The 12,341-nt window shown below is 43.2% G+C and overlaps 1 protein-coding gene across 1 annotated transcript; it reads right to left on the bottom strand.

Moving 5' to 3' along the window:
- On the bottom strand, window positions 1-3,130 carry hyal6 (hyaluronoglucosaminidase 6; the record flags this gene model as incomplete). Its single annotated transcript, XM_079162804.1, has 3 exons — window positions 1-474; window positions 1,746-1,835; window positions 2,195-3,130. 3 exons carry the CDS (start codon window positions 3,128-3,130, stop codon window positions 1-3), a joined length of 1,500 nt encoding a protein of 499 aa, XP_079018930.1.
- Between the last annotated feature and the right edge of the window lie 9,211 nt (window positions 3,131-12,341).

Genomic DNA, 12,341 nt, shown 5'->3' with positions numbered 1-12,341 from the left:
CTACAGTATCAGACACTTGATAACCAGACAGAGGCCGAGGAACATGATGATACAGAGACAGGAGAAATGGAGCGATAGGAGGAGCAGGATATCTCCCAGCAGGCTGTTCTCCCCGGGGTGAGGCAGGGGGAAGGCGGGGTGAGGAGGAGGGGGCGGAGCCTGGGGCATCTCGCAGTAAACGCCTGCCCAGCCCTGGTAGCACTGGCAGGTGAACTTGTGCTTCATGTCCAGGATGTCGTGGTTGTTGAGGTGGCCGCTGACGTGGAAGCGGGGGCCCCTGGGCGCCGGGTTGTGGTGGATGTGGAAGAAGCGCGGGTTCAGGTGCAGGTAGGCGCCCGAGTCCAGGCTCTTGCGGACGCATCTGCCGTTCTTCTTGCAAAGCGCTTTGCTGCACAGCTTGGCGGCGGAGGTGACGTTGATGACGTAATGTCCCAGCGGACCGTCGATGTACTTCTTCACTGTCAGGCAGTTCCTCTGGAGGAGGCAGGAGACAGACGTCATTAGTAGGGAGATCAGAGAACCCAAAGACGTTTAAAGAACTTAGTTCAATTAAAAGGAAACGTATCCTGATACAACTTTTTGTATGATATCTTGCAAAAGGTACACCTCGTTGTTTTCGGGAAAAGTCACCAACACGTGTCAATGTATGGGTCGTTACATGAAGACAGTCTTTTCAAAATAAGTTTCCGTTTTCACAGGAAACAACTCTGAAAAATACTTATTGAGGTTTAGGGAAAGATCATGAAATACTTATATATGTTTGGAAAAATATTGTAAAATACTTAGTTGTGTTTAAGAAATAGTTATATTTAAATTACAAAACTACTTATATTGTTTCAGGAAAAGACCGTGACCGTTTGGGTTAAAATAACTAAGCGCTGTTACTGAAGTACACAAATAAATCTGACTTCTTGTTTCATGTGTGGAACGAACAGCGAACTAATGGCTGAAAGATCGATGTATGTTTGACCCATTCCACTCCACTGTGTTGGCTTTCATGGTCTTTAGACTTATTTCGTGGGATATCTACGAACTACGGCGTGTTATTTTTTTGAAGGTATAGCTACCAATGCTGGATGAGGCCAGCCTGGAAAAGGACTGCGGACGGTTTCCAGGACTTCACAGTGATTTGTAAAAGGTTTCAAGAGTCTGATGACCGACCATGGAAACGTTCAACTCCAATGAGAATGAGCTCATTTCCAATGTTTCAGTTGTGTCATAGTATGTTTGAATTTTTCTCTTCAGTGATAATTACATTACAGATTTTCCTCCTTCTAGATTTACAGCCCTGTCTGCTGTAAACAGGATTTTAAACAATCCACAGACATCAGCAGAATTCCAGACCACGTTCTCCCATAAATCAGATGCTTTGTCTCAGTTTTTGACTGTCGGAGTTTGGTCAGAAAAAAACCCCAAATCACTATTTTTAGAAACATTCGGTTCGCTTTGTTTATGCACAGCGACTGCATGGAATTTCTGTCATTAAGATGTATTGTTCACGGATGCTTTGTGGCTTGTTTTGTGTAATGTATTCTATAATATAGTGGTAATGCTATATTATAATATGCATTCGGTTAAAGGCTGTTACTTTGATCTGAATTTAAAGATTTCGGTTTTGAATTTAGTATTGAAACATATTTTAAAACCTCTCTAGTTTATATAAACACCAAGTTTTCACCACTTTTATCAGCTCTAACTCGACACTTTGAACAATTATTTGTTTTTTGCTTATGGTTTACCGTTACCTGTGATCGTGCGTACTCTGATGATCCCCAGAGGACGACTCCTGACGCTCCCAAGACGGCGCTCTCCCCGATGGTGTGAACCAGGTCGCTCTAAAAAAAAAAAAAACAGAATCACAGAATCACAGGGGCCTTTGTATCCAAGTAAACAAACACATGTAACTATAACTGTCTGGTTATAATTGACCCTTTATGGCACATGCAACAATCCAAAAGCTTCAGTTCTTCTCTTGCACTTTTTCATAATCTACCAAAGCTCTCCTTGAGTGCCATGGGAAGGCATCTTTAAGGTATTTGTTCAACTACACTGACGTTGCTGTAAAGGGAACGGCTCAAAACTGTTTAATTACAATATTTACACAAACAACAAGCAACCATCATGACAGAAAGATCAAGTTAAAGGTTAAATCGCAAAGAATTGCGAGTATTTGTTTTTCTACTGAAAAACTCACCTCGGAAAGAACCACAAAGGTGTAGGCGTAGAAAGGTCTGGAGTAGACAAACACTGGCAGGGTGGAGTCCGCACGGGCGATGGACGCGATCCTCATGGCTTCCTTGACTCGGTAGTGGACGAACTTGACCGTGTTGGAGGAGGACTTGAGCTCGTAGTCCAGGTAGATGGACGGGAAGAGGGCCGTGCTCTCCTTCCAAAGCCACATCAGATGGTCGTTGCGCACATGCTCAACGTTGGGGCATTCGCCTGTGTAGCGTTGCGGGTGCTGCTTGTACCCGTAGTTGTAGCAGTCTGGGAACAGGTAAAACCCCCACAGCCCGTCCGGCCTGCGGCCTTCGGCCAGGGCCAGGGTCAGGTTCATGAAGGTCTGCCCAGCCCTCTCGAAACCTTCCTTCGCTTCCTTCTCCACTTTGCTCTCCGGCCAGTTCGGGTGAAGTTTCCGAATCTGTTCCATGGACTTGTTGCGGTAGATGTCCTTGGCGCCCCAGTTTCGCACCCACTGAGGCCTCCAGTTCTCCCAGTCGATGACGCCCAGGCCTCTGAAGTCCTTGTGGGGGATTAGCTTGTCGATGTCTGCCCGAGCCTTGCTCAGGTGTTTGGAGATGCTCTGGTTCTGTGGCAGTCCACCGTTGATGGGGACCCCGGAGTTGGAGTAGTATGGGTAGTATCCCAAGTGGCTGTGGTAGAATATGGTGACATTTGGTCCGCTTAGGGTTTCGTTGAGGTTCGCCACAATGTCGAAAACGCTGAGGTCCAAGTCCACCTTGAATCGAAGGCGGCAGGACTCGGTCGGAGCGTTCCACACGACAACAAAAGGCCGGTGAGGGATCAGAGGCGCCCGGGCCGGCTTCATCTGGTCGCCCAAAACTTGGAGCTTTTCTCCGACGCCAACCCACAAGGCCAGTGCCAGGAGATGGACCCCCATCAGCGCCATGCCCCCTGATTCCTCATGGAGCAATTAGTGGTCCTACGGAAAAAAGGAGAGAGTTGGAATGTTTGGAGAGACAATAAACACATTTTGAGCTTCAGTGAGCAGAGAGAATCAGCCAGGCCTGTGAGAGGACACATGAGTGATGATCAGTGAAATGAATGCTCCAAATTCCACCACACAACAAAACACAAAAGCTCTCCTGTTCTCAGAGGGAGCAGGACTGGGATGAAAAGGATGCTGGTTCAAATCCCAAAGCAGCAGAGACTGTGTGGATCGGGAAAGCAATCACGTTGACGCACATTGACCAGTAACTAAGGGACGCTTTCTCCACAGTCAGAAGGTTCTTCTGCAGGACTGACATAGATTCTCACTGATTTAATTCGTTAACAACATCAGAGATAAAATGCTGCTTTGAAGACGAACTTATGTACTGCAGCTGATACGTTTTTTTGGGAGAAATTCAGATTGTTTACGATATTTTCCAATATAGAAGTAGCCAGAAATACAGCCACGAAAATGTTGACGAACGTAGATGAGGTCTTTACAGGTTGTTGTCAGTCGACCTGCAGAAATAACTTTTAAATCAACATGTGTCTTAAATTGTCATGAGAACATGTTAACTGCTCCTAACAACTGCGGTCAGATCGCAATTACCCCAATCTCTGTCTGATGATCGGGTAATTGTTTGCAGCAGTTCTTCAAACCGAAAAAAAAATCAGTTAAGTTAAAATGTCAAGATATGGTTTATAAACATTTGAAAGATATACATTCTTCATCTGTATCTTTGAATAGTTTCAGAATCACGCAGTTATTTCTTAATTAATTGTCCTTTTATTTAGGAACTACAAAGCTTAAGAACCCATGCTGTTTACACATTCAGAGAAATCATAGTTAGTCTCTTTGTGGCTCTGCTTTTTATTTTCTTCTCTGTCATTCCTCTGAAACTGCTCCCTCCAGCTCCTTACATAAGAGCCCATCTAATTGCTGATGGCGCCTCCTCATATGCAAGTAATTAATATTTCACTTTTTCCAAAGTCGGGTTGGAGACATCGTGACCCCACTCTTGGGAAAACATGGCCACTGAGGTTGCCTCCAAGGACGCCACGGAAAATCTCCCATCATTCTCTTTGTAACCAGAGCAGCAGAGCAGGAAACCACCGGTGGGCTGAGGCTTCTCCGATCATTTCAACTTTTCATTCATCTGAGGAGGCGCTGGCCTGGAGCTGATGTTCTCTGCTGAGTTTAATGGCACGAGAACTTTATGATCACATTAATCTTGGACGCGGATCAGTGAGCTCAGAGATGGAGGAGAAGACGGAGAGTTACAGTCACAAATAAATTGTCAAAATGTTTCCTTCCTAAACATTTTAAGAAGGCTGTAATTTATCAGAAAGTTTTCCTCATGTTTCCGGCTGAGCTTGGGAAAGCATTTCTAAATGCTGTGTGTCTCGCAAACCAGTTTCATAATCCTCCAGGCTGGATGGGTTTTCTGATGACGCCGATCCAAGACAAACACAGTGCGGTGAAGCCACTCAGGCTGTCCTCCAAACCACCAAAAGGCCTGGAAACACGGCAGCTCCAGACCACAAGCAAGACCCCCCAAATGCTCAGTCCAAACTGACACAGGAGATCCAGTTTGATGTTTTGTCTCAGACGGACACATCGAAACGGCAAAAAAGCAGCTGAACTCAACTAATGGGATCCAGATGAGGACAAGGGGGTAAACTGTCAGTGGGATCCAACCCTCATGACTGCTAACCGCGCTACTGGCATGGCTCCGGAGATAGCGATGGCAGTCGGCCGGTCCACCACTTTGGTCCAGACTGGAATCATAACTACTGGATGGATTGCCAGGATATTTAGTTTAGACAGCAATGGTCTTAACTTTTCAACATTTTTAATTTGTTCAAATCTTTGGTTTATGATCAAAATGCCTGCAACACTAATGACATTCCCATCAGCCTCAGATGTACTTTAGCGAAGATAAGCTAATGTTAGCATGCTCACACAATTAACTGGAGCGGTGACCGTGCTGTACATTTCACCTGCTAAACATCCCCCCCCCCCGTCCCCGTCCCCCCGTTAGTGTTGTTATGGCAAGCATGTTAGCATGACTTTAGCATTTCGCTTAAAGCACAGCACAGCCTCACAGAGCAGCCCGAAAAATACATGAAAGGGCCTCAGCTTTTTTACACCGTGCCGGCATGTAATGTCTTCACATTACATGCCGGCACCACAGAAACAATGCATGGAATGGAAAGTCAATTAGGATCCTTCCCGGATTCAACAAAGAAGAGTTTTATTCCCAGAACCCTCAGATCGGTACTGGAACGCCCCCCCCCTCCAAAAAAACAACCTTTAAGGGGTAAAAGAAAGGAAGAAACCGTAACTTTTTATCAAAGTCGGCATAAAAAGGAGGTCAGACCAGATGGATCCTTCACACAGGAGGCCGATGTTCGTGTCTGTAGGCTATTTAACCTTCATAACAAACGTCCTTTGAATAAATGATGTAAATGAACACGCATACATGGCCAATAAAGCTGATTCTGATTGTGATTCTGAAACGTATTGTTCCATTAGCATTCAAGCTAATGAGGTAACTGACACATAGCAAGCCTAACGGGTGAGCTAGCGGGATCTGCTCGGTCCTTTATTCAAAAAAATCCTATTGTCCGAAAAATTGTCCGACGACCCGTTATCCCCAAAACAAACTAATGTTCCAAAGGCCCATTACCAACAAACAGCAGCACAAGGCTAATGATTTTACAGAATGACGTCATCTGACCTTCTGGATTTGTTTTCGGATTTCCCACCACCGTCTATTATTTGTTGTCTTCGTCGGTTGGGTTGGTTAGGATGGTTGGGTTTAGGCATGAGGAGTGCAATTGGTGAAGTTTAGCGTAAGAAATTAAGGGTAAGCTAACTAAAGGCACTGGATCAGGGCGGGTCATGCCTTCGCCATAGTATGAAAGAAATAAAGCATCTGGGAAGGGTCATTCTGCATAATAATTAGCCATGTGCTTCTGTTGCATAAACATTTTTGGATTTTTGGATTAACGGGCTTTAGGAAAAATGTTGAATAACGGGCTGTCGGAAAAAGTTCTTCTTGGTCTAATGGGACATTCTTCAGACTATTGGGGCTTTGGAATAACGACATGGCCCCAGCTGGCCAGCTAGCGAGTCACGCAGAGTCGCTTTCTGGGTTTCTTTCTATTTTCTCTACACTGGGCTGTTTACTCCCCCTTGGCATTTTATTTCATTTTCATTCATACTGAAAAGGGCAAAACCCCTCTCAGAGCTCTGTTCTCTGCTGGCAGCGGTGTGTGTGCAGATGTGGAGATGTTGTATTCGGGGGTCTCGGGCTGGTCTGGATGGATCTGAGCGAGTGTGTTTGATTCAGGACCCGTTTGTACAGTGTAGTCTGGAAAATATGAAGCCAGCCTCGAATTAGCATTTAATGATCCAGCGTTAACGACTTAACAACCAGAGACAGAGTTATTCAGCAACACCACACGTCATGGTGTGTGCGTGTGTGTGTGTGTGTGTGTGTAGGTGTGTGTGTGTGTGTGTGTGTAGGTGTGTGTGTGTGTGTGTGTGTGTGTGTGTGTGTGTGTGTGTGTGTGTGTGTGTGTGTGTGTGTGTGTGTGTGTTAAGGGGCTCTAAAACCACAGAAAGTCTGACTCAGACTGCTGATTCGACTCCCAACATGTACATTTTTTCATTATGTTTATGTGGGGTTGCAAATGTGTCTACAAGACAATTGTGTGTGTGCGTGTGTGTGAGAGTGTGTTAAAGAGATGGCTGTGCATTAAAGCCAGATTAAAGATATATTCTCCAGACTGGAGGTCTTCATTGATCCATTAACAAATAATCAGAACTTATTCAAACTGAACGGCTGAACAGACCCAAACGGTGAGAACAGCAACATTATGTTCCACCAATTAAAGAGCATTAGCAAAACATTTTTCTCCTGTGATGACGCACTATGTGATCAGAGCTGATAGAGAGACTGCTTGGATTAGACACACAAACCCGAGACCTGCAGCAATACAACAGGACTACGGGGTCTTGAAGGATCCTTGAAGACATTAAATCCAGAATATAAACACTAGCGGAGAACCTGAGGAGGCATGGCTCTTATTTATGAGTGTTTTCATTGTGCGCTAATGTGGATGATGCAAAATAAAAAACATAAACATGCAAAGAAATATATTTACGAAGGAAAAAATATATTTTTAATTAAAATATTCTTTGTGTAATAATTTCTCTACAAAATATAACTTATGTGCATACACAAAATATGTTTTCTCTGTTAAAAATATCCCTTCACATGCTCAGAATTGAGTCACAAATATATTTGCATATCCAACTGAAAAAGATAGATATAGGCCACATTTCTAGAAAGTTTTGTTTGGATTTAAATGACCCCATGACCTTTCCTCTAGCGCCACCCTCAGGACAAACGTACCATGTTTAGCACCATTACTTCAAGAATAACTAAATTATCAGGGGAGTCACTCACATACATCCACAAATACAGAAAAATGCATTATTGCAACTAAACTTAGGACTACACAGTTTATTTGAAGCCTTTGTAACTGTCATGCACACTGAATACATCTGGTTCATTTCCAGGTTTCGGTGGAGTCTTGATTATGGTTCACGTGTGGTTTTCAGACCGCGGTCGCTCTGCTGCAGTTTCCAGATGTGGATTTTATGGTTTTATTAACACCAGCGCTCAAAACACCTCACTGCTGCAATAACGACTGCTGCAATAACGCCAAGCTGTGTTTTACATTTTACAGATTAGTCATTAAGCTCATCTGTCCATTCTTTAATTATTTTATTCTTCTCGTGAGAGTTTTGAATCACGTTTTGGTTCTCAGCCGTTAATTTAACCTTTTCTGACAGGCATCTTTTTTTAGATATCACTGGATTGACTATTTGTTAAGCCCCTCCTTCAAACAGCAATTGGCCAATCATAGCTTGGCAACCGTAACTAGTCACCCAGGAGACCGCTAATCGTGTCCCGTGGGAAACCAAAAGTAAATGTTGACTTTACCCTTCTTACACAATGTTACGTAAGAAAGTCCGTTTAGGGCAGTTGTTATGTATTTAGGCTTGTTACGTTATATTATTGTTACATTACGTTGTTACGTTACATTGTTACGTTGTTACGTTGTTACGTTACGTTGTTACGTTACGTTGTTACATTGTTACGTTGTTACATTGTTACATTGTTACGTTGTTACGTTACGTTGTTACGTTACGTTGTTACGTTACGTTGTTACGTTGTTACGTTACGTTGTTACGTTACGTTGTTACGTTGTTACGTTACTATTTTAACACAAGCCCTGATCTTTTTTCTGACCTTAACCAAGTAGTTTTGTTGCCTAAACCTAACCAATCATTCTACAACGTTAACCACGTGGCATTGTGCGTTTGCAGGCCTGATACGAAGCGGATATGAAATGTATTCATGAAGCGCTTTTTGGTTCAGAGACGGGAACATTAAACATATCCTTTGGTTTACAGAAACGTACAATGGCAAAAAGAATTCTGCCGATTGGGTTGACTGAAACGGTGTTCACGGGGCTCTAATAACAAGGATACCATGTCGTTTAACTTTGATTGAATTGAATGTATTATAATATACAGGTTAACTAGATCTCCCACGAAATGCCGCTTTTTTATTTCCATATCTTCTGCATGGATCATTAACTACTGAGGATGCAGATAATCTTTAGCCTTGTAGCATATATCATATGTACCTTTTGTGTGCATAGTTGAGATCATTGTACAGAGTTCTCATTTTCAAAGGAATTAGCTGGAAACATTCAAAATCAGCAGCGTTTTCAACCAACAATTTGTTTTTTCTGATGTGACAAAAACTGTAACAAGATCTGCTTCTAATAGTTTGATTCATAACACAAAAACTTTCAATAACAGAAGATTAAGACAGTTTTATGATTTTAAGATAACGTACCTTCCCGTCCCTGTCGACTGTGCCGAGGATCAAGGCCTCCTGTTGGATGATTTCTTCGTCTCTTTTGTTTAAAAACCTCAGATACAGAAGTTGTCCATCTGATGAGCTGCTGAATTGTCTCTGTCCCCCCTGTCGTCCCTCTCTCAGGTCCCCTGGCTGCTCTCGGGGCAGAGATGACCCACTATTGTTGGTTTGGCCCCTCCTCATCATTTACTGGACCGAACGGCGGATGAAGTTCTCGATGGTAAACAGACTGGAGCACATTCTCGGGTCTAGACATACTGCGGACTACCTGGTTGTAATTTAGAAATGCATTTATTAATGGAGGAAAAGTTATTTGACGGAAAAAACAAGTAATCTTCCTGAAAAATGCAAACTCAAATAACTAGTAAATCGCTGAAAACACTATCTGTGGTGGACCCTCACAGCAACAAGGATGTGCCGTGTGCTTTACTTCCAAAACAGACAACAGTCTAAGTAACTAACACCATAGAATAGTCCAGTTTATATGCTGCAAACAAATAGGTCAACAAAGAGTCTACAGCCATGCTAGCGGCTCATGAGGCTGTTCTTAGCTACAGTAATGGGGAAGTATTGATGTTCCCCATCATCTCAACATCCTCTAAATATGAACATTTATCAGGCGGCAACATCTAGTCTTGAAAGGTGAATCCAAAGCTTCATGTGTTAAAGCTGCATTCTCTCTAGTGTCCACCAGGGGGCGACTCCTCTGGTTGTATAGAAGTCTATGAGAAAATGACTCTACTTCTCTCTTGATTTATTACCTCAGTAAACATTGTAAACATGACTTTATGGTCTCAATCTCTAGTATCCATTAAATTATACTGTAAATATGAAGCTCAAAATGCTGCACCATACATTCCCATGAAAAAAAACATTTTCTGCCAGGAACAGTAAAAAATGGTCGACTCTTTAAATGTTGGCCACATTCAAATTTAAATAACCATCTGTTAAATATATAATATATAACTCCCTAATTCCCCAAAGAATCTCCAGAGGACACCAGTTGTAGCGACGGCCCTGATTCCTGACACTGTAGTGACCCTGGGAAAGGTGTTGTGCTCCACCCGTCTGTCTCCCTCCAGCTGAGAAAACATTATTATTATTACACAGACTGTCAGTACAGCCTGTCCTCTGCATCAGCACTGCAGAAATGTCCAGCATCATCAGTTTACGGCTGCACAAACAGAGACAGACTCGACTCCAAAGTTGACTTCATCACCTGAACTTCAAGAGTCTTGCGGCTGCAAAATATAATGCTCTGACACGAGCACATTTTTGGGCTATTATCTGCTTCCAAGTCTGAATCCCCATTCCGCCCTTTAACTGCAACAATTTACTGTGAACTTGCTCTTTTCAGCTGGTCTAAAGAGAAAAAATTATAAATGCTAGAAAATTGGTCGTTGCCAAAAATGATCTTAAATGACTCGCAGTTGAGAAGAATCTGTACGTGCAAGTTGTTCTCTTACATAATGTTCCAAGTGTGTGACGAGGAGTGATGAAGAAAGATGCAACTCAGACAATCTCCAAGTTAATTACCACACAGATAGCCTGGAAGGTTATATTTATATAGAAACACTTTGCTTCCTTTGGGCCTGGTGGTTCAGGGGTTAGAAACGGTTGCTGATTGGACCGCAGCAGGACTTTAGACTGGTCACTGTTCTGTCCGATACATTAGACTTGGACTCCTGATTGATGTGTGTGGTACAGCGGACAGCTCTACCACACACAGACAAACTGCAGCATCAGCCCCGTTTCATAATTGAACGCTGCAGGGATGAAGTGTTTTTGTAGGCCAACCATAGACTGTGTAACAGGTCGGCGGTATGGGCCGTCGCCAGCTTGGCTTTTTGCAACAAGTGAACACAAGTGACCATATGTGGACTGAGGAGGAGTGACGTAGAGACGCCGTATACGTCTCTGGTAGAGACCTGTCAATCACCGTGTAGCCCCGCCCTAAAGCATCCCCTGCTTTATGGTCTGTTTGACTCTAAATGGACCATCATTTACTAAATGAAGACTTGGGATGTACCCCCAAGTCTCTTAATTGTCATTTCCTCGCTCCAAGAGACTTGGCATGTACCCTGTGGAGGTGAAGCAGCTCCTGTCAGCTGCAGAAATACTGGAAACGCTGAGCTGAGCTGAGCGGCTGGATGTTAGTGCTGGAGGAAGAAGGAGGAATGTGGTTTCCATAAAGCTTTCTCATCATTGAACGAGCGAGCATGCAAGCTCTTCAGACTTTGACACCTGCGATCGGCACTTCAGATCGACTTCAGATTTCAGAATTAATGTGATCTGACCGATTCGATCCAAACACACTCTGGAGATGTTTGGTCATAATAAAACGCTAGATGAGCCTGAAATAAAACACATCAGAGCTCCACTAATGGAATACTTTGTATGTATTGATCTGCTGTTGTCTGGAGTCTGTATTGCCCTTTAAACTACCTGTAACTTCTGTGTGTGTTCAGTGTTTTGAGCCACGTTTTTGGGGCTCTAGAGGCGTGTTTGTCTGTTTTTTTCTTTTTCTTTGCTCAAGATTGAAATAACTCAACACTGGATGGATTGTCATGAGGGTTATTATGTATATTGAGGGTCCTTGGAGGATGAATCTGGTGGAGACGAATACATGTTTGTCAGGATGAAAAGCCAGCCGTCATGAATAATTACGGGGATAATGGGGCACATTTTCAGACGTTTCCTGCTTGAGGATGTTCAAAGTGTCATCTGTAATCACGGAGAGCCACAAGTAGTTGTAGTATGCCGTGCTCACTGTCCAATCACTGCGTAGAATGGCCGTGATTGTCTGATCTGTGATTGAACTTGTAGACAGGAAACGACACAGACAGACATGATGCCGCTCTGCTGCAGCAGTTCTGATTAGATTTCACCGGCAGGCTGAGAGCAGAGAGCCCAGGTTAGACTTCTGGGAAGAGGGCTTCATTACAGACGCTCTACACGTTCGTTTCAACCTTTTTGTTGTTTAACTGACGCATGAATTTCAATTTTTGGTGACGTGGAAGAAGTCGAGAAATCCTTTATTGAACTACAAATGTCAAGAAGATGGAAATCCTGTACTTCCTGGTGAATAATCAATTAATAATCAATAAATCTGATATGAACATTCTCTTCAAATCATTTAATTAAAAAAATAGATTAATAAATAAAGAATTATAATAAAATAAACAAACATTGTATTCATGCGTG

This window comes from Pholis gunnellus (genome assembly GCF_910591455.1).
Source record: "Pholis gunnellus genome assembly, chromosome: 7".
NCBI lineage: Eukaryota > Metazoa > Chordata > Actinopteri > Perciformes > Pholidae > Pholis > Pholis gunnellus.
Note: the sequence above shows the minus strand (reverse complement) of the source record. Positions and strands in the feature narration are given on the sequence as shown.